Source organism: Haplochromis burtoni, unplaced genomic scaffold (assembly GCF_018398535.1).
Source record: "Haplochromis burtoni strain Fernald_Lab_line unplaced genomic scaffold, NCSU_Asbu1 Contig_220, whole genome shotgun sequence".
In the NCBI taxonomy this organism is placed as follows: Eukaryota; Metazoa; Chordata; class Actinopteri; order Cichliformes; family Cichlidae; genus Haplochromis; species Haplochromis burtoni.
This window is the reverse complement of record NW_024582581.1, coordinates 445593-472688: the sequence shown is the minus strand read 5'-3', so window position 1 is coordinate 472688 and position 27096 is coordinate 445593. Positions and strand designations below refer to the sequence as shown.

The 27096-nt window shown below is 39.9% G+C and overlaps 1 protein-coding gene across 11 annotated transcripts in view; it reads right to left on the bottom strand.

The window, feature by feature from the left end:
• ntng1a (netrin g1a) overlaps positions 1 to 27096 on the bottom strand; it is a 127014-nt gene that overhangs the window by 55473 nt on the left and 44445 nt on the right. For all 11 annotated transcript variants that reach the window (XM_014338153.2, XM_005936530.3, XM_042226604.1 and 8 more), the window contains exon 3: positions 13039 to 13682. In XM_014338153.2, coding sequence (XP_014193639.1) covers positions 13039 to 13682 — 644 coding nt within the window. The remainder of the gene's footprint in view (positions 1 to 13038; positions 13683 to 27096) is intronic.

The window sequence follows — 27096 nt, the reverse complement described above, 5'->3', positions numbered from 1 at the left end:
CGATCCATTTTGTATGACGTGTTAATGTCATCTTTCAAAGTAAAAAAATGAATGTGGCTGCATCCCTGAGAACGAGAAAAGGATTTGTCGAGGCGAGGTGCCTCCTGTCCTCTGTTCTGCTGATATAATCTTTCATGTCACTTGTCGCTTTGCTCCTCATATCTGTGGACTTGGTTGATTTCTCTGGCCTGTGATAAAAAGAACGGATTGGCTCGTGCACCTTCTGTGGGTTCAGTGTCAGTGAAACGGTGGCTTAGCTCTTGATTTTTTTGTGCAAGAAGCTTTGAGTGTACTTCATCCTGTAGTTGGACAGAACTGTGCTCTGCTATTAAATCCTTTGTTTCTACAATTTGTTTTGGTATGCATATAGTAAATATGAGCATCAGCTGTTTTTAGTAAGAAAGAGAATATGTTGATATACACTCACGGGACAATTCATTAAGTGCACCATGCTAAAAGGGGATGGACCCCCTTTTGCTTCATGGCAAACAGATTGAACAAAGTCCTGGAAACAATGAGAGATTTTGGTCCATACTGACTGAAATGAGCACAGAGGTTGCACTGATCATGTCTACATGACTAAATGAACTGACTTGCTGCCATGTGATTGGCTGGTAAGAAATTGGTATTAATGAGTGGTCGGACACGTGTACCTAATGAAGTGGTCATTGTGCATATGTTCTAATTCTGACCACTGTGGAAGTTAAATAAGCTAATAGCTGACTTGACTAAAATGAAATATAATTATCATAAGAAACTGTTTTGCAAAAGTAATGCACTCCCCATGACTGTTCAGAGGTTTGAATGATGTCCTTTGTAGTTTGTCTAAAACCTGAATTACATTTTATGCTTGTGTATTTTATGTATGTCACTACCAGCTGACCCAGGAAAGATTTTTTCATTATAGCAATCCGCTTCAAACATCAGCAATAATTTGAAAGCACTATCTCAAAAGCAAAGATTGCACTTTCACCTGACTGACTCTCCTCACACAAACTACGCCTACAGAGATTTCTATAGGCTGCCCTCTTTTTAAATTCTGCTTAAGCTGCAACGACTTCAGATGGGGAACAACAGAAGGCAAACACTTTGCTGTTTGTGTTATTAAAAAAATAAAATAAAAAAGGGGTCTTATGAAAGTCCAGTACAATAGGTTTAAGCTGGATTGTCTTTGGAAAGGGGCTATTCAGCAAACAGAGACTAAGCAGTCAAAATCCATCCTTTTTTCATCCAGTTATTTGTATGTGCAAGTGGTAGGCACTGAAGGGAGAAGACAGAGGAGGTTTGAAAGGGAGTGAAAAGAAGCTGTACTTGGTAAAAGACACTTTACACGTGGAAATGTTGTGGTCCCACCTGTGCTCCTGATGTCCCAGTGTTTCTGCGGTTTTACCTTTCACTGTGTTTCTTCTCGGTCGTCCGTTTGTCCGCTCTCTCACGGCCCCCCATTTCTCTCCTGCTCCCGACTCACCTGCACACCTGTGACTCATCTACCAGTCAGGCTCCTGCAGTACATATATCACAACTCCACACTCTATTTTCCACCCCATTGTTCAATCGTCCACGTGTTCCTAATGGCCAAACTGTGACTTTTGTTCAGTCTCGCCTCAGATTGTTTAAGCTATGCTGTGCTTACCTGTGCTGTATGCCCAGTCTCCCAGTGTTCCCCGTGTCCTGTCTCAACCTGTGAGCTCTAGGCTTCCCCATACCACCCTCCTTTCATTCACAAACAAAACTGTATTAAAGTGTTTTCAAATTTTGCCCGAATGCTGCTTTTAACCCCAAAAGTGTACATACACACAATAGATACAGTTTTTCCTTTTTCCACTTTTCAAGGTCTTTGTAACTGATGGGATTTTTCTGGACTAAGGGATCCAGCAAAAAAATATATATATAGAAAGAAAACCAGTAACTGCTTCAGTAAGGTGATATGGTGGTATTCAGGGTGGGGCATCTTACTAGCATGGTTTAAAGGAATGACAGCTGTAAATCATTAGAAAGATCACCTTTTTGGAGGACGACAAAGCCCCTGTCCTCAGGGCACTGAATGGTTTGATGAGTATGAAAATTATATGGATATGGCCTTCATACTCACCATTGGTCCCTGGGTGGACAGCTCAAACACTTGGTGCCTGCATAATGTAAAACCTTACTGCTCAGTGTGTTTATCAGAGTGTGTGGAGCCTGTGCCAGTGTTGATCCTTTTTTAAATCTAGTGTTTCATTTGAGGACTGTATTCGTGATTTGATCTCTTTGTTACTCAAAAAGTAAATCTAGTCAGAATCAGAATCAGAATCAGAATCAGAAAGGGTTTTATTGCCAAATGTTGAGCAGGTTTACAACATTAGGAAATTGCTGCGGTGCTTCAGTGCAAACATACTGTTATAAATACTGTTATAAATTAAGCTTAAATAGACATGAAAATAAAAATGAGAATAAGAATTAAAAGTGCTAAGTAGATAGATAGATAGATATATACATGATATATACATGAGTGCAGGTAGTGATCAGTGCCAAACATGGCACTGTGTTGTTGTTGAGTTTTTCCTCCTTGTGTGCTTTGACATTGGTCTGCAGTCTAACCCTCAGTCTGTCCTCTCCTGAGGGGTGTAGCATGAGCTTTAGTGAGATATACTGAGTCTAAGATTCAGTGTTATAAAGGTGCCCCCTTATTTTTAATTTGTAATTTTTAAGTTGGATGGAAGAGTCATCTTTTCACTTCGCTGTCATCTTTATTTACAGCCCATTTCAAGTTCACCATTTAGGAAATTTGTATGAACTAAATCTATATAAACATATCTATGTTTATATTAAGCTGTACCTCAGCTCTAAAATTACAACAGCATAAAATGCATGTAGTGCAGTGTCACTGGAATTTGCATTCAGCTGATTGTGTAAGAAATGTAAAAATGTCATCTTGCTTATTTCTAATCTGCTTTAAATACTTTTTTTTCACACTGCTGGTATTGCAGCTACATGGACACAGATTAGAAAATTGATCAGCTACATTTCTCTGCTATTTATCACTGAGAATACCTCGTCAATCAATAAAATTAATTCCACTTTGATCTCGTGACAACCTAAAGCGATTCCCGCGCCTCCTTCGTTACTCTGTGGGACAGTGTCAGAGCTGAACATTGTGTCTAACCTTTAACATATCAGGACAAGGATACAGGGCTGTGTGCACCTGTCATGTTAGAAATGCACTGAAATAAATCTGTGAATATGAGTTAGGGTATTTATTTTTCTCCTTTTGAAGGCAGACTCTCAAGATTCGGTGGTCAGTTGAATCATTTTGTGCTGAAAGAAAAGACTCAAAAGATGTCAAATTCCCCCTTTTGTGAAAGTGTGCAGTGATCCTGCAGCAGAAAGCCCGAGTTCACAGGAAGTTAATAACCACTGTTTTGATACCTGTTATCTCAGAATTGGGGGTTTCGGTGGTTTTAGGTTACATCCTAAACGTCTTAAATAGGTGAATATGCTAAAGGTTTTATTCATGGGAAAAATGACTGCTTTGGTAGAGACAAGGTGTTTCATTAAATGCTGCGCTATAGTTCAGATAACATGACATTACTCTCATTAGAAAATTGCATTTTTTAATAATTACATTTACCTTGTAACTGTTACATTGCTACACTTGTTACATTGTAACTGATGTCTTTATTATAAAGGCAGCAGCTTCCTTTGTCGCCTCCAGAGTTCTGTGACATGCAGTAATCATCCATCCTTGCTCTCACTAACAGTAACTACAGGTGTCAACAAATCAACCAGGAATGAATTCCTTAAAAAAAACTGAAAATAAGTTAAAATAAAAAAGAATAAAAATTAAAAATGTACCAAGTGTCTTTTATAGCAGTTAATTAAGGCAGCCTTGATTGACGGGGTACATTACTGCTCACAACACTTTGGTCTCACCATCCAAGAATAATCTCCATTTTTGTCCACTGTCACAGAGAACACAGATGTGGTGACACTTTGCCACTAGCTGTATACAGATGACTTCACACAGCTGTGGCCTCTAAATACGATGCACTATGCTCTGCTGTTGCTACCGCGATATGTTTTCTTCCTGTGGCCTGTGCACTGCCGAATCCTTCAAACTTGCTCTTTCCCTTCTCTGTTTTACCTTCACGGTTCATATGTGTAGTGTTTGGGCAAGTTTTTGCATTTGGGAATATCAGATTAATTGGATGGGAGGTAACTTTCTATATTAATAGTGCTCACAGGGGAACACACCAACGACAGCTGGCTTCAGACTGGTACATGTTAGGTACTGGACCGTCAATACTAAATGCTCCACTCAAGTAGTATTGCTTTCATTACTGACGTTAACAAGAGGTTTAAAAATGGAGATGTCACAGCATGAGCTGCAAGAGAAGAAGACGAGGAATCTGTTGAGTTTTTAAATACTTTACAGGGACAGGTGGCGCTAATAAATCATACCAGGATTTAGTTTGTGCAGGCGTATGTCAGTGTTCGCCTGCTTGCCTCCACCTCTCTGCAGCTGCAGGTTGGTACCAAAGACTCAGATGCTCTTGTCCAAACAACCTTACATCTAGTATGCACAATTTTCAAAGCTCTTACAGCCTTCTGAAGCAGATTCTTCCAGCACAGTAAAGTTTCTGCTCCAACTGATAAAAATTTCTTTTGAGCTCCTCAACCTGGCAATCTCAAGCTGGGAGGGTGTCAGCTAGAGATGAACTAAAGGAGGAGGATCAAAGACACGGAGGTAAAGAAATGGCTAAGACATGAAGTCTGGAGCAACAGGTGATTTGGTGTTGATGGACAGAGGAAGCGAGAGACATAAAGAGGCAACGGCGGCTGTGTGGTAGCTAGCTGAGGGAACACAGATGCCAGATAATAATGTGAGCAAAAGAGGCTTTCTGAGATAAATGAAGGCCCATCAAAAGCATAGCATTTCCTCACGGCTGTCAACCAATATGTCAATATCTATTTTCCTTTAAGCTATGAAGTGGATCTCAGTCCTCACACCAGAAGCAAACTCGTTGTACTGTAGAGCCATTTAAAGCAGGCTAAAGCTGGGCCAAATAGAAAAAACAAAAACGTCTCCAGAGTGGTGACTATGAACTATCGAGAAGAGGTATGAGTTCATCTGAAAACTTGGGATCAGTAGGTCAATATTTTACTAGTTACTTTTCAGATTATTTCGACCCCTTAACTCTGTTAAAATAAACCATCTCATAAGTCATTACTTTTTTGTGCAGTCTCCTCCCTTCACCCTCAGCCAGTTGCATCTAGTTTTGTCAGAGGTTTCTTCCTGGTAAAAGGGAGTTTTTTCCTTCCCACTGTCCCCAAATGCTTGCTCAAAGGTCATTTGATTGTTGGGGTTTTCTCCATATTATTGTACGGTCTCTAACTTACATATAAAGCACCTTGAGGTGACTGTTGTTGTGATATGTTGCTTGATAAATCAAACCTAATTTAACTGAATTCTATTGAACTTTTCCTATAATGTGTTTATTCATCATATAAGGAATTCGCCAGTGTGTGGGATAAAAAAATCTGTGGCATGCTTGGTTTCCTAGCAACATGTATCTGTTATACACATTTTTATTATGTAGTGTGCCACAGCTAGGGAGGTGCGATTGGTAGATGAATATATAGGAGACTGCAGTTAGATAAAAAATGAATAATTACTGCAGGGCTGAGTGGGTCATGGATGGATGTTGTGGGTCAGGGTGGGTCAGTGTGTGATGGAAGGTGTGGAGAACTGGCGTGTTGCTGGCTGTGTTGTTGGCACAGGAAGTGTAGCTGAACTGAACACAGAGTCCAGAGTGTGGTGGAGTTGTAATATGAACAAATAAAGAGGGAAATCCGGAGCAGAGTAGCCAGATTTAACAGTATTTCAGGCCTGAGGAGCAGAGGAGGTGGAGGGCTGGAGACTGAGGCAGGGCAGTGTGGACGGTGGATGAGAGAGACTGCAGGTCTTCTACAATAATTAAATTATTACAATGTGTTGTGCTCTCTTGTATCGTTCTACCCATTGTTTATTAGTGTATTTTAAAATATATTTTACCCTTATAATGGACAATGGAAATATCTAAGTTATTTGTAGGACTAATAAAACCACTAATGCCTCATCTTTAATGCTTACTTTGTTAAATCTTTCTTTCAAAATGCTCCCAACTATTAAAGATTTTTTTTTCTGATAAAAAAATATTTTTCTCTCATGCCTTGATGAAGGTCAATAGGACATGTTTGTTGTTAACATGGTTGCAATAAATTGATGAACCTGAGATGTGTCAATTTTTTCTGAATGTGTTTTTTGTGTGCTATTTATTTACTTTTGTGTATTTAACAATAAAAATGAGACTTCTTCCAAAAACTCTTCTTCTTTGTTTCCTTTATTCTGCTTTCTGCTTCTTTTTTATTTCAGATTAAATCGAAACACCTCAAATGTATCTTGTGAGTACAACACTGTATATGAAACAGTTAAACTGAGCCGCATCCCAAGCTGCTGCAAGAGTCTGCATTAATATGCTGCAGATTAGTTGAAAATAAAAATAATCAATAGCTTGGAATGAATGAGATGGGCCAATATGTGGAAATAATTTAAATTTAGACACCACAGTATCTCGTAAATGTAACTGAATTGGGTCTATGATTACACTATTTTCTCAGCTCTGGCCTTTGAGTGACAGCCACATCATACTTCCTTTGTCTCTCTTTGATGAGTCTCCCTCCACCGTCATGGACAGAGACATACTCGTACACTAGATATTTTGTCTTACAGCCTCATTACCTCTTGAAATGGCTCACTTAACACATCGTTCTCAACCAACAAAAGGCCGTTGGGTCATTTGATTGCAGCCATCAAACTAACATGTGGTGTGATTTTTTAACAGATGGTGCAAAGTTATCTGGTCCAGTCTCTTGGCCTGTCCTACAAACATGGCATTCTCCCACACAGTGACTAATGTAGAATGCTGGTAAAAAAAAAAAATGGATGAAATGCAGAGCACAGCTAGATGTAAATAGATGCTCATGGCGGCAGAGAGTGAGGAAAAGAGACAGAGAGAGACTAAAGAGGGTAGACAAGTGAAATGACTTATTCAAGGGGGAAGTGGGCAGTAAGAAACATGAAATTAGCACAAATAGATTATCTGTCGACTACAGGCAGGCCTAAGAGCAAGCCAAGCACTGTGGAGGGAGAAGGAGCGAGAGAGAGAGCGAAAAAAAAAAGCAGATCGACTTCTTGTTTATTCCTGCCTCAGGGGAGTTTCGATGGAGCCATCACTCACCAAATTGCTGATCTGTAGTTGGAACAGCTGTATCCATAGCACACACGGACTGAACTATACTGCAATTATAATGCAGCAATAGTGCGACCTATGGTCTGTAGGAGAGATGAAGTGTTTAATCCATTACAGATGGTGTGTTTCTACATTCCACAGATGAAAAGCTTTCCTTTCATTGCCATTTTTTTGTAGTATTGTGGATTTGAGCCAAAAAGATAATACAGTAATGACACCGCTGTAGCAGCGACAACTCACTCTAAGTGATGTACAATTATTGCAAAACGTGCAGCAATGCAGATTTACAGTGGTTTCAAAGCAATTCATCAAACACACACAATGCCAAAAACACACACATATTCCTTTGGGTGGGTGGGAATGAAGACTAAATTGTGAAGGCATGATGACGTGATTATATTCTGTGGGCAGTGAGAATGGGCACAGTAATACGATTGCTACAGATCAATTTCATGCCAGTTTTGTTAAAAAAAAATCAATTTTCAGATATGATTTAATATAAGATCAGAAATGATTATAATCCAAATTTTCTTTATTTGGAGTGGAGTGTATTCTTTGCTTATTAATGTAAACTTAAGAATGAACAACCTATTTTTTTAACCCAGGTAAATGAAATGAGAAAATAGCACAAGTGTAAAGGACACAGTATACATTAGCCTAATGACTCATACACAGAGCTGAAATGAGACTGTGCTGTTATTTTACAAAGTTTGGATCTGTAATTAATGTCGGCAGATACCCAAAACAATAATATCAATATTGTGTTGAAGCTAAAAGTTGGATCATTGCATCACAAGAAATAATCTTTATCAAAAATATCTTCAGTAGACTTAGTTTATGCAGTATTTGTTTTGAATAGCACTATGTAAATTAGTATACTCACTTACTTATTCACTGATTGTTTACTTGTTACCTTTATTACATGGTGACAGTGTGAGATGGCAGGTGAATTTCAAACTGCAGCATGTATTTGATGTGGTCATGTGGTTTGTTCATCAACAGTACCGCACGGCTATCAGTTTGCTCGTTGTAGTGATTTATTCAAATTGAATGACTCACTGCAGTAAAATTTAACTATTTCCCAAATGCTGCTTAATTTTGGAGAGAGAAGAGAGAGAAGGTTCTACTCCGGGTTCCTCCCACAGTCCAAAGACATGCAGTTAGTGGGGATAGGGTAATTGGTTACTCTAAATTGCCCATAGGTGTGAATGTGAGTGTGAATGGTTGCCTGTCTCTATGTATTAGCCCTGCGGCAGACTGGCGACCTGTCCAGGGTGTACTCTGCCTAATCGCCCTAAGACAGCTGGGATAGCCTATAGCCCCCTCGCAACTCTGACAAGGATAAGTGGAAGAGAATAGATGGATGGATGTTTAATTTTGGACACCGAAACCAAATGTTGGTTGTCCAAATTATTGGTCCGTCCCCTGAGCAATCCCACCCAATTCTTCCCAGGTGAATCTCTCAAGGTCTTTCAGAGTTGATGATCTTCTGGCGTGAAATCCTGGTCCTCAGTTCACTTCACAGAATTTCATTGTGATTTAAGTGAGGGCTCCGTGCAGGTCAGTCATGTTTGGTCTTTTGGAGGTAGTTCTTCACCAGGAATGACGTGTGTTTTGGTTCGCTGTAGTGTTGGGAGACTCAGGATGACCTGGATCCAGTGTTGTTGCTGACTGCTTGAGGTTTACTTTTAATATCTTCCCATATCCTTCTTCCTTTGGTGATTCCTTCCATCTTGACGAGATTCCCAGTTCCAGATGTACTGAAGCATAATACTCCCACCACCATGTTTTACGAGGCGGTGTTCTCTGGGTTGTATGCCTCTCCCTTGTTTCTCCAAACAGCATCTCTGTGGCTAAAGAGTTTTAGTTTAGTCTCATCTATTCTAAGGATGCACTTCCCTCACCATACCTCACTGTGGCCTGAAGTCATGTCTTCTGCAGAAGAGGAGTTTTTCTTGTTCCACAGCCCGGCAGTCCATTCCTGTGCAGACTTCTGTGCCTGTCATCTTTGAGACTACAGTTCTAGACTTGGATAAGCCATTCATTCGTGTCTTGGCAGTTGTTCAGTGGTCATTAGACACACCTCTCACTAATTTATTTTTAAAGTCTTTTGCTTTCTACCACTGTCAGATTTGTTCTGGACGGTGGTGCTCTCTTTATAATTCTTGATAATACTTCAGTCCTGTTGATGACACTGTGACATCTGAAAAGCTGTAATAAATTTATATATCTATGTCCTGCTTTATGAGCATCAAAACTGATTTCTTTAGTTTTTAGCTTGATCCCTTCTTAAGTGACAACTCAAAGCCTAACCCAATTTTTTATAGTGCGTAAATTAGAAGATAAACCTCACTTTTGGTGCGATTTTACAAGCTTTGAACAAGTTAAAGCAGGTCATTGCACAGGAGTGGTTTGTGCTATGGGTCAATGAAAAATGTCAGATTTTCAGTAAGCTAATAATATTGACCCCGCGTTTTTGTTTTTTCTTAATTAATTCTGAATAATGAATGATTTGTTAAGAAAACTAAACTAATATGTTTAAAAATTCAAGGTTCTACTGTTAAAAACAGTCCTTATTTTAACTGAACATATTCATCAATAAGTGTACAATGAAAATGATTGTTAGGTAATTCATAGTTTAGGGTCATATGTTAAATGGTTTAAAAAGTAAAAACGAATATATTAAAAATGTAAAAAATCCAATGATCCATGATATTTCCATTTCTGCACATATATGCTCTGGAAATTGAATCACAACTTCCAGGCAGAGGGATAAATTGTTAAAACAAACTTTCTCTTCACTTATCAAATCATTTGCTTAACACAAGCAGGGTGGAAACAGGCTGGAAAAGTAGTTCATGATGGTTCTTAAATGATATTTTATGCACTGACAGTGGGAAAAAGGTTTGTAACAATCTGTTGCCAGATTGGGAGGTTATTTAAATCTCTGGCCTAAAAGGATTGTCCTGGTAGATTTTGGCAATTAAAAACCGTGACGGTGATTAAAAAGAGAAGTGCCAGAAATCCCACCTACAGTTCTTCCTATTAGCTGTATTTTTCTTGCTTTGATAGTGGGAAGTGCTTTTGTGGGTATGTGATTGGCACACACACACAAACACACACAAATATATATAAAACTGTTTGATGTATACAGGCCTGAAACAGAAAAACCGATAGCCAGAAAGAGATCTTTTAGTAGCCTGAATCTTCTCCAGCTTTAATTACACTATATTGATCAGAAGCAGGAGGAAGGAAAAGGAAGGTGAGATCGAGTGAAGAGAGGGAGACAGTTGGTGAAACTGTCTCTCTGGCTACAGCTGTAGTTACTGTAAAGCTTGTAAAAAAAAGGAGGGGGGCAGGGTGTTTGAGCAATTACTCCAAAGTCATACAGTAGATAATTAGAAAATTCCCCCTAACCCACCACAGTGTCTCTCTGCATACATCCATTTAGCTTAGCTGATACAATGAAACAGTGAGGGTGTCAAATTCATTTAAGTCACCAGCCAAAATGCATTGTTCACATCCATCTCGCAGCTTCATGCTTGGTTTGATTTGAAATTCTCAGCATTGATTTTTCGGTCCCTTGTGCCTTTGGTCTGTTTCTTTCTTGTAATCAGCTATAATAGAATGGTCATGCATGACACTCCTGGCTTCCCTGTACCAACTTTAGCTATATGTTAAAGATGCAAAGAGGACTGCTTCTGCAAAACTGCGCTTCTTCTCTCATTTTTAGGTTGACCTACTTTGGCAAAGAGCTTAGGTTCCTTTCTTTGTTTCTCGCACTGTTGTGGCAAGGGCAGAAAATCTGCAAACTCTCCTACTGTATTTTCCTCCACACCCACTCCTGCTTCTGATCCAGGCGGATGGTAGATGAGTCCAGCACAGTAAAATATGCCAGATTCAACCTCACTGCCCCAGCGAAAACTTTCCTGGCGCGTCTCACAGAACTGTATTCTGGGGGTTAAGGAGCTTATGTCTAGTATACGACGCATGGAGAAAGGAGCTGAGCAGTGATTCGCCATGGGGGGGGGGGTGGGGGCACTTACACCACAACAGGGCCTGAGTGGCTGGGTGGGGGGACTTACACCACACCAGGGCCCGTGGGCGGGGGGCAGAGTGAAGCCTCTCTGTGTAGAGTGTATCTCATTATGGCTGAACTGTGTGTTACCTTTGGTAAACAGTGGGGAATATTTCTTAGTCGAGCGTCACTCTAAAAGCAGCAGGCTGGTAAACGACCACGGCCCGACGGTGCCGCAATGCCATTGCTCAAATATACAGCCCCATAGCGATGTATGAGTTCGGTCATGATTAGTCAGATAGAATAAATAATCTGCTCTTATGACAGCCCTCTTCATTTCACCGTGTGTTAAATGGATGCCACGTCCAACTCTTTTGTGTTAGTAAATTCCCTCCAGTTATTTTTGCTGAATGACCTTCTCAATCACGAGAAAAGTCAAAAATTCAATTTCTGAGAAAAGCATTCATTATCATAGCCTTTGTGCTGAAGGGTACCTGCCCATTTACTGTGCATTAGAGTGATCCATAGTATATTTGTAGGCAATTTCAATAGCATATTAAGCAAATCAACAAATTAGAGAATCATAAGGCATTTGGCAATATAACGTGAATACTATCAGAGCCATACAAACATGCAATGCCATGAGTATGATGAGAATGACGCCATTTCTAAATTCCTATCAAGTGTTGATGCTCATATTCAGAACTTTTGATTTACTTTTCCCCAACAACTACACTGGCTCGAACAATTATTTGATGAGACTGAACAGGACACTGCTGATGTTTATATTTCTAGTCCTCTTTCCAAGTCTGTCTTGAGGCTGAGAAAAGCTGCAACACACGCACTGCTGTGTGCCAGCCCGACTTCAACACTTCCACATATTTCCTCGAATTGTTGTGACGTTCTGCACACTGTGCTTCTGTACAGCTGAGTCTCTCACATGTGAAGAGCAAAACATGAGTAATTAAATCTTCATTCCTCCACCCACACTACCGCATTCACGTCTGTTAAATTGAAAAACTACACGGTGTAAAACAGATCCACTTAAGTCGACGCTTCACTGACTCTTGTAGTATAGCGTCACGAAGCGGGGGAAGCTTTCGTTAACCTTTGCGCTAACACTACAGCGGAGTCTTGTTTTGATGTTATATGACCCTCCAGAGACTTTGTAAATCAAACACTAATTACAGCGTACAGTGACCTGATGGCTGAAATGTTACATCTGATGTGCTCCGTGGGCTAAAAGACAGCTGAGTGAATTCTTGTCTAAAGTAGAGTGCTTCAGCAAACTGTAAGCTGCTTGGTTAATTAAGACATGCTGACAACTGGTGAACTCTGCACAACATTATAGATCCACTGCCTAATTGGAAAGAATGGACAACAGTCAACACATTTTCTTCACTTCTGGGCAGCTGCACTGTAGTTGTAATAATGAATATAGAAAATATAGAAAAAAAACGAAACAGTCGATTCTAAAAGGATCCTTACAAAGAATGAGTCAACTCATTGTTAGATTAACCTATATGGGCACCTTTTTTGTTACACCCCTGCTGGCCGATAACTGATTCACTGTCAATTTATATGAAAATTTGAACTGACTCACTTATCAAAGTTAAGACAAACACTGGACCTAGCTTTTTTAAAGTCCCTTGCAGTCTGAGGCTCATGGGTTGTAACCCCCTTTTCGTTTTTGGTAATCCAGCCTTGAGTCCATCAAACAGTATTTGTACAGATTATTTTATGCCTTACCTGCCCTGAACTTTGATGTCAGAAATGGCATAGAAGTATCTGGACAGGTTGTTCTCATCCACCATCGTTGCTCCTGTGGCAGGCCGGAGCAGGCGGATTCTCAGATCAGTAATGGTAAAGAAGTCCCTCAGCTTCTTGGTCGTGTCTAGCTGGCCGTAAAGTGAGGCCATGTTGTGGAGCCGGGGTCCAGCAAACAGTGCAAATCGGTCCTTGATCTCAAAGCGTACAGTTTTGTCGTTCTTCCACACGTACCCTCGTGAGTAGTCCTCGGTGCAGATAATGTCCAGTAGGGTATGCTGAGTTAGGTCTTGCACCGTCTTGGGCTCCATGGTGAAGGCGTCCAAGCAATCAGTGGCGTAGAACTGGTAGGGCTGCCAGGTTCGTCCATAATCTAGTGATTTTTCTAGGACCATCTGTTCGGGTCGGCCTGACTCAAAGGTGAGGACAATGTCTTCAGTCAGCTCAATGGTTTTGTTCCAAGATAGAGTGATGTTGACCAGTAGGGGTTTTGGGTACTTCTTCCAGGAGGTGGACTGCCAGAAGGTTGTGGGGTTGCGGCCCTCAGTGTCGAACATCAGCCCTGGGGGGTGGGCGAGCTCTTCAGTGGTGGCGTCACATTCATTGTTACACATGTAAGGGTTTTCCTACAAAAGGGGAACAGAGGAAACAAAGAGCAGAAGAGAAAGCAATAAAAATTTTGCTCACAACAACAACTAACAAGAACAAATCAGGCCATTGTCAGAGTTGATTATTCAGAAAACTTTATATAATAGTTGAATTGTAAATGTCATGCAACACCAAGATATTTGGCGATTTTTGAAGACATGAGCTATTCATGAAAGGCAAGCAGGAAAAGAGTGAGGTTGTCTCAGTAGTGGGCATACAATTAGAAGCAGTCAAAGACACACTGATTTGTGTTGCACATTTATCATTTAAGAGTCTGCCAACAACCTATTGCCAGGTGGAACAAAGAGGTGTCCACTAAAATTTGATTACTTGGCAAACCAAATTGTGAAGCTTGTGTAAATAATTAGGTGCATCAAGTAACTACTATTTTTCTCACTGGACCCTTACTATTGCCATTGTTCCCACACAAATATTTAAACATTAAAAAAACACATCCCTTTAATGACATTATGGGCAAAAACAAAAACTATAGCAAGGATTCTAGACTATTTTCCTCAAATAAGGATTTAAGTCCCTGAAGCATGCTTATCAGGGGTTAAAGCAGCCCGATATCATGCAAAGTGTATAACAGGCGCGCTGGTCCACCGTGTCCATCACCCTATGCCTCTACAAAACGTGAAATGTCCCGCTTGCAGAAGTTGCAGTAAGGTGCAGTAACAGCAGAGGGAAATATTTTAATTCAAGCCAACATGAAAATAATCAAAGGAAAGCATTTAAACAGACATTACATGTATATATATATGTATATATTAGGGGTACAACGATATTCGTATCGATATTGAACCGTTCGATACAGTGCTTTCGGTTCGGTACGCATATGTATCGAACAATACAAAATTTGTAATTTATTTTATCAACTTTCCTTCTGACGATGCTGTCTGTGTTGAGCGCTCAGTGAATCTGCGTTCGACAACTCCGCCTAGGCTGCACTGTCGAGCAAGCTAGCGAGACAGAAGTTAAGCTCTCCTTGCAACATGGCAAATTGAACCTCCCCCACCCTCATTCAGATCTGGCGTTTGGAATTATTTTGGTTTTCATGTGACGTATGACCCTGAAGGTAAGCGCGTCATGGACTAAAGTAAAACAGTATGTTGGATGTGCCACGCAATGCTCAATTACATGGGTGGGAACTAGTGTGTTAGCGCAGTTAGCTCGTTAACGTGTTGGCCGTCTAGCCCCATGCACGGGGCGATCAGGGGTAGCTCGTTAACGGAGATTTGCCGTGTTGTGGCGTTAAGGTCATTTCAACGAGATTAACCTGAAAGCACTAGTGGGAACACAACGAATATGACTGCACATTTACGCCGACATCATCCTAGTGCAAAGACAAAAACAACAAGCATGCTACTAACTTTAGCCGAGTCATTTAGACAGCTGTTTAATATGCTGCTGAGAATATAGCCCAGAAGAAGCGTATAGTATAGCTCTCTTTTCCAAAGATGCATGATTCCTCAATCAGATACAGGGCTCGCAATATCGCTAGCCCGACGTCCCGGGGCTAGCGATTTTTCCAGTCGGGCTACCAAAATCTATCTCTCCCTGCCCGTCGGGCTATTGTAGGAAGGAAAAATATATGTCAATGCTTTTGCATTCTTTCAGAAATGTAGCTGGGTAATTATGTCATTGGCATCGGTGAGCCACTGTCAATATGTGACATATTGAAATCGCGTTTGAATTTGCGCTTGTTTTTTTGCTTTCACTTTGCAATCGCGCGAACTGTGTATAGAGAGCGACAGCACTGATCTGTGAGTGATGATAATTTGTGCACCAATTCCTCTGACATCGTCTTATTAATCGTTAGCTTACTATGCAAACATGACAAGTGAAATCTCCCGCAGCAAGCTTAAACATGTGAGAGGTTGATCGCGCAGAGAATCGCTGAGCGTTATGTGAGTGCGTGTGTAAAAGCAGCAGGATATATATTTTAGTTCTGCTGAGCCAAATAAGACAGGTCAGGGTGAAGAAGTGACAGCCAAAGAAAAGCTTACCACAAAACGGAAAAGTTATGACAAATCAGACTATAAGGCAAAAAGAAAGTGCAGCTTTATGGTTTCATGGACAAAAAATTTCTGTGGCTGCAATATGAGAGCTAAATAACCAGGGCTGCACATAAGTGGTCCGCAGGTGCGCATTCGCTGTCAAAATAAAAAACACGCACAAGGGTTAGGGTTAAATTTAAAAACTGTACTTTTGAGTTAAAATATATATTTATAATTTTAATAAATGACAAATTAAAAAGGCATGAACATTTTTTTTGTATCGAAAAAATATCGAACCGTGACACCAAAGTATCGAACCGAACCGTGAATTTTGTGTATCGTTGCACCCCTATATATATATATATATATATATATATATCTATATATAATCTATAAAAATATATATATATATATATATATATATATATATATATTATATATTATTATAATAATATATATATTATATGATATATATATATATATATATATATAATATAATATGAATATATATATATATCATATATAATTTATATAATAAATATATATAATATATATAATTAATATATATTTATATGTGTGTGTGTATATATATATATATATATATATATATATACAGTAAGCTTAATTTTATTATATATAATAATATGCCTAGCCTGCCTAGCTTAATCGTTTCCAGCAATTAAGGACCCTGCAATGTATTTCATACATTTTCTGCACTTCAGCTTCTTGGCTTTAAATATATTATCTCCTTCTGCCGGTAATGCAACTTCTGCATGGGTGTACATTTCAAATTTTGAACAGCCAAATGGACAAGTGACATGAACACGGTGGACTGGCGTGTCTATACACATCTGTACACAGTATGTTGTGATACTGGGTTGGTTAATGTGGACCAGAATTATCCAGAACAGCACCTTTGATTAATTGGTAACAAAATTTCATTAAGCTAGCTAACCTAGCTTAATACATAGTACTGTAAAGAGAGTTCATTTTTTGAGTGCTGCTGTCTGGCATTGTTTCCAGTTGATGTCATGGAGATACTTGCATAGTACTAAGTATGACAACCCATGTTTTTCTTTTGTTTTTGTTTTTTTTGTCACTGTGATTTTATGATTTCATGTCAATAAAGTTGTACTTGTGGAACTTTGTCCTTTAGCTGAGGGCTTTGGCTAACACTAGATCAGCAAGCATATCTGAGAAACATTTAAATTGGCAGGTAACTATAAATTTTTCACACAACTCAACAAATACTTCTAAACACCAAATGTTTCTGTGCAGTCTGGACCACAGTGTGTCTGCAAACACTGTATTTCCCAGGGAGAAAACAAAGCAACAATGTGTGATCAGTTTAGTCTAAGAGATGGAGAAAGACATCAGTAAGAGAGGACAGGAGAGGAAGAAGAGATTATTTTCAAAGATAAAAACAGCACAGTGACATTTGATAAGTCAGACAGCGTCTATGATGTTTTGCAGAAGTTATATTTTTTTACATTCTGAAAAAACTTGAAAGATAAATTGAAGGGTCCTTGAGTACTCCTTGATGGAGGCTAAATTAATTCGTTTGCAGTACTGTGTAAGGTTTACAATGCTGGGTTGGACTGGTGCAGAGCAGGCTGTGGTGTTCATGGTCAATGTTATGTTATATTGAAAGCAGCAGACATTTAAGTTTGATCTGATTGGGCTGCTTATATATGTCAGTTAATTCAATTTAATCTACAAGAAGCAGGAGACTTTAGAGCAGCAGCATCCAAGGTCAGCTGATCACATCCTGTATGCAAAGAAAACAAATCTACTTGGAGTTCACTATGCAAATTTGCATTTTTATTTCCTGTGTGATTCTTTTCCCTGTGCTGCACCAACACATGGCTATAGCAGATCTTAGGATTCTCCCTGGCAAATGCCACTTTAACCCCTGCTTATATATGGCAGCCATGCCTGGATAAGCTAATGATAAGTTGGGCCATGAAAAATTATTCTTCAGTCTGAAGTGATATGTGGGGAAAATTATCTTGTTCTGTTTTTAACATATAAGAGTTTATGTAAAGATAACAAAATTATATGATAAAAGAAATATCTCCTAAAAAAGTGACTTTCTTTTCAGTTTCCTTTGGCCTTCATATTTGTCGGACTTTATTTTTCATTTTCTTGAAAAGATTAATTAAAATCTTGTGGGCAGTTGATTCACTTTTATCAACTTCATTCAAAAAAATAAAATAAAAATGCACACATAACATATAATTTTCCTTTCAGAAATTTCTCTTGAGGTTTCCAGAGTTTCTTCACATTCTTTAAATTCATCAAGCTCCTTGCTTGAAAGAGGTCTCTCCAAAAACATTTGTCCGATTTACCACAAATCATTACCAGGCAATGTTCTCTCTCCTTGCTCCCTGGGGGCTCAATCTAGCTGTCAGGGGGAGGAGGCACTCTTCCAAGAGGACCTTTCAAGTGCTACAAGCTCCAATTTATCAGGACAAGATAATCCACTACTTGATTAGGTGGGAGATGTCACCCTGTGTGTGTGAGTGCGTGTGGAAGTGAGTGTGGCGATGTGGTGAGGAAACAGGGACAGGAGCGGGTCTCTGATGTAAGACAGTCTAATGAAGCGGCGAGGCAGAGATCGAGTAAGTTAGAGTGAGAAACAGCTCTATTCACCTAATAAGCTTTGCAAGTTTTTCCTCGTCCTCCAAGGCAAGGTGACAATGAAACAGGGCTCTGTCAGGCCTTCTGACTTTTGGAGGGACCCATTAATATCCTGTCTGGGCTATCCCCTACAGGCTTCTCCCAGTACTGGACAGCGGTGACAGAGGAAGGCAGGCTGGCAGTGGAAAATTCCACTTGGGTTTTATTATACCGACTTAATGGCGGAAGGTTAGGTGTGGCATTAACTGCAGCATCTGGTGCACCGTGCAGCCACAGACAGATGTGTAATAAGTCACATGTGACAGTTATGCATGATTAGGGGGTGGGGGAAGTCTCTAAAAACATACTTGGCATGCAGAATAGTTGTGTTTCTATGGCTTGGAAGAAAATTTGGATTTATTGTTGTAGATTTTCCCACTGTTTCTAACATAGCAACTAAACTATTTATGCTATTTCCTATTAAATTATGTTTTTAGTTATAATGAATGCTGCTGTTGACATCATACTATGCATTCTTACACTGAGTCATTATCTACTTGCTTTCCTGCAGAATTTAGTTTTGTAATTAGCTCATTGTAGTAAATAGACTCCATCAGACGTGAATGTCATTCTGAACCGAATTCAACACATCAGTCAAGTAAAGACATATTATCAGCAGGATTTTGTACTGAATCTCATCCACGCTACGTCACTTTTTAAACCTTTCACATTGACATTACCTTATAGCCAATCCTTTCTCCTTTTTTCTAAGTGCTCACATAAATAATAATGAATTAATTTGAATTAAATCTATGTAGTTATGAGGGTGAAGTGTTCAGCACGGTGGATCTCCAGACACTATGGTGGTCTGGACACTAGAAAAGACCTGAGCATAGACTTCTTGGATGGTCTGTTAGCAAAATTAAGTATGAAGCAAGCCATCATGACTAATCAGTGACTCAAGTCAACTTAGATGAATTGTGTGGCTCATTGCGACCACCCAGTAATGATGGTTATATTTGAGTGTTAGTGGAGATCAAACAGCTATAGAGACCAAAAATGCTGGTTGGCTGTGAATTTGTTCATTTCTGGCATCTGCTCAGTAATGAACTCTGGCTTTGGCACTTTTACATTGGAGTTTGAGGTTTTTGGGGGTGTTTTTCAGCCCCGAAGCTGCCAGTTGATCTTCCCTAGTGTACCAAAATGGCTAGAGCAGGATTCGGCTTTAATACGTCTGAAGAAGCAAATTTCTCATGAATGCCCATCAGCTTATAGTATGCCATGCTATACAAAATTGAAAGGCACTTGTTTTGGGGTCACATCTGTGACTTACTTGCTTAGGCCAGTGGCTGAAGTAAACAGTCTTAGGATGTCTCTGTGGGAGCAACTATATCATCTCTGAGGTCAACCCTATTTATTCCTTTAAGTCTAAATAATGCTGATCCAATGATCAGCTATTACTGTAACATCCAAACACACACACACCCAGGCTACTCACACAAAGTGCCGGTACATCACAGTAATCAGACAAAGATGTATCCCTATCGATCCCTGTGGCCGTGCAGCTGAAAATCTGCTGCATGTAGCACCTTGCAGCCCTGACCAGTGGTCCTGCGATCCCCTGAACACGCAGGTTAAAAACCTTTCATTACTGTCTCCTCCGCTTCTCGCCTAACGACAAAATACTGCCTTTATGAAGATCAATAACCACACTGGTCTGCCAGAGAAGAGCAAGGAGATAAAATGCTGAGTATACGCCTTTATGAAGATCAATACTAGATTTCTGTGTTTTACTGTGGGGTAGTGCTAAGGCCTTTACTAGTGAATTAATGGTTTGGCACGCGTTTAACCATCTGACAGGACCCGGCACGACAACAGCAGCATTTTTGTAATTACAAAAGATGTTTCTATTAATCCCAGTGTGATGATAAGTGGCCAAGATGGGGGGCAGCCAGCGCAGATTACAAAGCCAGCGCTGAGATAGCAAGAGCGGAAAGGTCATGCCAAATTGGCACTAATAGAGATGCAGTCAACCCACCCAAAACACACTGGATTACTAGCACTGTGATGCAGTGATATAGTGTGAGAGAGCAGTGGTGTGCATGTGAGTGTGTTTGTGTTTGCAGGTGGGTGTTCATATACCACCAAGTATGTGGTTGTGGGTGGATAATATCAGGAAGCTGCTCTAAATTCCTTTGGTGTTGTCCCCATTATAGTCAAACTGTTCAGGCTAATTTAACCAACCGGCTAGAGGAATAAAAATCAGCAGTGCTGCAACACAGTGGGTAATGAATTAGACTCATCTCATTCAGCTGCACTCAACAGACCAGCGTTATTTGTAGCGTTTAGGTCACAGGGAAGTGTTTGCCTATTTGTTTACAGGCTAAAGGCTTTTAGATATGTTTAAGCAATTTGCCTGTTGTACTCACAGAAGTAACACAAGACACCATTTTGGCTTCAAATTACGGATCCTGGATCTTTTATTGTGACTCGGTAACTGCTACGATTTAGTGAACAATCATCAGGAATTTAAGCAGCTGCAGTTAAAACGTCCTATTAAACTTAACAAAACCAATTATCCTAGAAAAAATAAATATATTCTTAGTTTTATGCAAATTCTCCATGTGTATCTATGCTGTACTATAGTGGAAAAAACAGCATGCTGTTATGATCTCCTGTTAGCATTTTCTCATCACCTGTACAACAAAGGGTCGCATTAACCTTATTTCAAAGGGATCTTTGACCCAAACAGTTGGATACGGTGGCTTCAGCGGATGCATGATGAGCAGACGGGCGAATTCATACACAAAAGAAGAGAAGAGCAGATAAGTTACTGAGGTTTAAAATAAGATATGACCATGCTGGCTGACAGCCTTGGCCTGGCCACACAGTAACTACTGATGGAGGATGGGACCTGAGGGAATATAAATTTACTAACTGCAGACAAGCCATCTTGATAGATGGGCTCACACCAATCAAACCAATCCGCTTGTGTGACAGATGTCTTGGACGTGGAACCCAGATAGCAAATTGAATTCACACTCCATCGATTCGTCTTTCTAACTCGCTCCCTTTTTCTTTTGCTTCCTGTTCTTTGTTTCATGTTCTAAGAAATCTCATTTCAGAGTGGGATCAGTGTTTAAATATAAGAGAAATAAATCAATTTTAATATGTGGCCTGATCTTTTTTTTCTTACTCTTTTAAGAGGAACTTACTGGAGCAGGACCTGTACTACTTCATTAGAAGTAGTACAAAAAAATAAAGCATATTAAATCGATGGGGGGACTTTTCATCAGGTGATCACTGCATATCAGTGTTATTAATCAGTGAATATCTTACAGTTTAGGCGGTACACCTCCAGTGACCTTGCTGATGAAATCACTCCACTCTGAAACCATGCTCTGGTGTGGATACTGTGTCACAGACTTCACGCATCATATCAGTGTAATATCCATGTGTAATTTAGTGTTATAGATGATGGCAGATATGGCAGACATCTATCTAACCAAAACACACGAGCAATCCTTCCTTGCGGGTTCTTGTAACAAACAACAGAGACAAAGACAGATGATGAGTGGCTGCAGTTTATCACTAAGCACACATCAATACCACATCTTCAGAACGCCTGTTTATTTCACTGACCCGCCCTCCAGCCTCTGCAGATTTGATCAAAGGAACCAAAAATGATTTGAAACATTTCTGGACATTAACCATCCATCTGTGGTTTGTATTAGAAAACAGGATATTATATAGCAATGGGATAGTCAAAAACAGTATTGGTGTGGTTGTACTGCCATTTTTCAAGGAATCTAAACATTGTTTTTCTGCATATTCTGCAAAAAATCATGCGGAAATGGAAAAGATGCACCATCATTCTGTATGTGGCAATAAATCTACAATAAAACAAGTAGAGTGGGGCATCAGTTTTACATGAATCAAGAAGCTCCTGTGATTTCTGTGTTAAATGTCTCTAACTTTGTACCGTTTGTGGAAATCTTTTTTTTTTTTGTTGACAGTGTAGAATTCCTCCCACCTCCGCTGCAGAAATCTATAATCCCTTCCTTATATATATATAAATCTATTTCTCTTCCATGTTTGTACCTCTCTCTCCTCAGCCAGGTGTGTGTATAAGTGTGTATGTGCATGTGTGTAGGATGTGGGGGTTGGGGGTTAAAGCTATCCCTGCTGCATTAATGAGACCTTGTGTTCCACAATAGATTTCTTCACCCCAACCCAGTGGCTTGATTGAAGCATTGCTCTCTCAATTTCAGTCTCTTTCGCTCGCTCTCTCTCGCTTTCTCTCGCTCTCTCTAGTCATGCCAACACCTTCAGTGGATCCCTCCTCTCCCTCTCCCCGTCTCCCATGGTGATGGGTGGTGCAGACAGAAAGAGGAGCTTAACCTGGACGTGGAATGAATATTGGATGCCAGTGTGACAGATTACAGTGGTAATAGACACCCTGGTCAAATCCTCACAAGGATTACAATCATATTTTCAAATGGCTCAGGGTCGGCCGGAGGTCGTCCAGCCTGGACTGTGGTCAACAACCCAGAGGGAGCCCTAAAATCCCACACTTACACATGCTGAGACAGGTTCCTCTGCCAATTGTGTGTGTAAAACATGGTTTTGCATATAATGTTAGCTCTGATGTTAATATAAACACTTTTTACTAAACCAGTGCAGCTACTGGTCATTAATCATGCAAAACAAGGAAGATGAAGGCCTTAAACTCTGGAACAATTAAGGAAAATAAAATAATACATCATAAAGTTTTAGAATAATATATCAAAGCAATAATAGTCAATACACTTCTCGCTTATTTGCTCTTTTTGCTGAGACACTTTTTGGAGTTGGAGCTAGCCGCCGGTTAGCTAAGTTGACCGTAAAGACTGTCAAAATGTGTCTATATGAACCACTAACCTGTATGTGACTATCATATACAACCATCATATACCAGCATACTGAGCTTAGACTCAGCATGAAATGTGCTGAAACCCTACACAAGCACTGACTGCAGACCACCAGCTCAAAGGGTCCGATAGATGAAATGTGCTGTTTTGTAGCACCACTGGGGGAAATCCAATAGTGATCCAAAAGGCAGTGAGCTGCACCATTCAGCCACCTTAAGCACCACAGCATGGGCTGTCCAGTCGACTGTGGAGGGGTTATGAGGTGAGACGATGTGTAAATGTTCTCCTGTTTCATTCATCGTGATCACTGGCAGCAATTTAGAAGATTCATGAGCCTTAAAACAATAGTGGGGAAAGCCTTCAGCATGCGGCCTCTGCACATTCAGAGGATATAAAAACAATTTTATATTCCATTATCTTTTATATGGCAATGCGGGCCCTACAGGGTGCCACTGCGATATGGTTTGGAGGACAGGACAACACCTCCTGCTTAAAAGATGTTATATTTGTGAGAGCGAGGTAAGTACACCCATTGAGAGCAAGAGCCAAGGAGTGTTTGATGGCTGTAGGTGTACCTTTAACAGAGACAGGTTAATGGCCCGCTACAGTATATTGGCATTGTATTCTGGCACATTTAACACCAAATTAAGAAAATTTATTCATGCAGCACATGAATGTATAGTTCACTGCTTCCTTCATGTACAGTGAACATGCATTTGAGGAAATTAAGAAGTTGTGCAACATGCAAAAGCCAGTTTGCATGTTGCAAAGACAGTTTGTCTCCAGTGCACACGAGGTTACCCCAGGAGTAGCCAACAGTTGCTCCAGCAGGAAACCACTTATGTAGAAGACTTTTAGAATAATTACATATCTGTGAGGTCTTTTCAAAGAGGACCCAGTGGTAACGGCTGTGTGCTGAAATGTAAAAAGAAAAAAGTATGCATCATTTCAAAGCCTAAGCCTTTTCCCCCCCAAGTCTATAAAGTGTAATGGAGCATTAATAATGCACAAGTAACTTAACCAAAAATAAGTTTCAAACTTTTTCTGTTTAACTTCTGTCTGGAGCTGGTTAGATTTTATAGATTATATATTATTCCTGGCATATCAAAGTGTGGCTCATGGAGGGAAAACTCTATACAGTGCTGTAGATTTGGTTCTTTTGTAGTAAAAAACTACTAAAAAAATGTTTTGGATGACTGCATTGCTGCCTGCACCAAATCGCAAATGGAGGAAGGTTATTTTTCACTGTCATTCTCGTCTCTTCTTTCATTAAGATGACATTTCTGCAGTGAACTAATACACGAGGGTATAATCGATCCGCTGGCTGCTGCAGTGCTACATCTCTCAATCAAACTGTCTTGTCAGATAAAACGAAGACTTTGGAATTTTTCACGACACATTAGGACCAGAAACCTGTAGACATGATCACCCCTTAACTTCTAGCTGTGAAATCCCTCACGGCTTGACAACACGAAGCTGAGGCTACATCAAAAGCTGTCTACCCCACTCCATCGCCTGTTGCCATTCTTTCTCTCTTGCCATCTCTCAATCTACTGGTATTTCTAGTGTTATAATAGTGCTGCACATCCTACATGGAGGCCCTCCAGAGAGACATGGATCACTGTCACCTTGACCAAGCTAAGAGTCTAAAGCCCAGCACAGGGAGCTGCCCTGGCTTCCTCCCCGTGGACACGAACCCTGCCTGACTGCAACAATAAGCCTACCTTACAAATTAATTCCAGATCATTTGCCAAAGGCGAATGAGTGGAAAACACAAAGGAATATTTGAGCTATATAGAAAGGCACTGACGTCAGTTACTATTGGTATGGCAAAGGAAAGCATGGGAATTTCGTTTTTGCATCAGCAAATTGTATCACACTGTGTGCTTTAAGTGCATTATTTTAAAGTACACAGAGCTTTTACAGCCATGGAGAAAGTTTAGTAGGATGTGCTACGACGTGATAAGATGAAGTAATTCTTTCATCTTATCGATAAATTGTAGCAGAATTTAGACAACAAACAGAGCACATATAGGTAAAATCCACTCAGAACCAGGAGGTTAAAGAGACGTAAAGCCTCACATCAGGGCCTCGTGTGCACAGTGCGGCCAATTCAATTAACTGACGCGCCACGACAGGAAATAAAAACCTCACGCAAGCTCTGATCTTCCTCCACCACTGCTGCTGTGGCGCTCCTGCTCAGTCCCCGGTCGAGGTGTGTTGCGTGGGTTGCAGCTTAATGCTGTTGCTTTGTTTGCCCATCCAGATTGCAGACTTTTAAATACATTTCAGACCAATGCTTTCCGCCTGCTCCCCTGCTGCTCTGTTAATATGCCCTCAGAGGAAGCTTAAAGGTACAGAAGCTGGTGGGTGACATTGCTGTTTGAAGCAAGTTTCCTGCTGGAGATAATCACTGTGTAATTTCGGAACAGTCCCTGCCAAGCCAGAACACTCACACAAGATTGTGTGAGTGTTTGGGGCTCTCAAGGTATCCTCTTTACGAGAGTTGACTTAATATTGTTAGAAAAAAATGTGACAACCGTAGCCGGTCCTTTTATAAAAGAGACTTCCTTTGCTGCTTTGTTAGCCTGTCATTCAGTTTTCTCTCAGTTTTATTGTGCTACATAAGTGTTTTTGTCGCTACTCCCACGTTACTCTTTGACACTAAGTTGCGTCTGTAATTCTTAATTACTGTGTAATTACTAACCGGGAGGTGCTATTTACACAATATCATTGTAATCTACTGTAGTTCTTGTTTTCAGTTCACTTTCAGTACAATTCTCGATGTTTTTCATTCATATATTTTACTTCTGTCCTTTAAGTTTTTTTCATGTAGACAATTTATGGTTTCATTTCCCTTTTTTAACATCAAATTAAGTGAAGCGTTACGCTTGTTTGGTTTCTCTTGCCTGTGTTGGGGGAACCCTCCTGTGTGTTTTTGTGTGGTTGCTTGGTTGATTGTAAGACCTGCAAAACGACCTGGTCAAGCCCTTTTGCCAGCAAAGTCGCACAATTATTAGCAATAAAATGGAGCAGAAAAAAGGTTACCAGAGCAATACGATCACAGTTGTGGTCAGAAGTTTACATACACTCATCATGGAGATGAATGTCACTGTAATTTGGGGCTTTTAATTAATTCTTTGTTCTTTTGTAAGGTGGGATGATTGCACAGGATACATCTTTAACAGCTACTTCACAAGTTAATCTTTTAATAAGTAGTGCTTAAGGTTCTATAATGTGTTTTAAATTGACAAGACTCAACTTATGAACTTCTCAGTCATGATCATGATCAACTGGTACATATAGGATTTGTCTGATAGCATGCATTGGATTGATCAGTACTTAAAGATTGAAAAAGTGCAATATCGCTTTAAGCTTCTAGAATGACCTTCCTGACCTCAACCCTGTTGAGAACTTGTGGTCTATGTTTAAAAGGCCGGTTTGTGATAAGATAACAAGAAATTTAAATAAACTTTGTCTGTTTTGTCAAGAAAAGTGGTCAAGTATCCACCCAGAATCATGCCAGAATCTTGTTGATGGATATCAAAATGTGTGGTCGAAGTGCAAATCTGCTAAAAGACATTTAAGAAAACAATAGTGGGGTGTATATATACATATCTGAGCCATTAGAGAAAATTAACCTAATTCTTGCTTTTTAAAGCCATTAAAGAAGTTTGCTGTACAGTCATTCTTCAATAAAAAAATTCAAAGAAATGATTAAAAGCCCAAAATCACAGTGACATCACGCTGATAAGAAGGTATGAAAACTTCTGACCACAGCGTGTGCGTGTGCTTTTTTCTCCCATTGAGTATAAATGTTGTAGAACAAATGTTTACTGTTTATCATGTGATTAAAAATGACC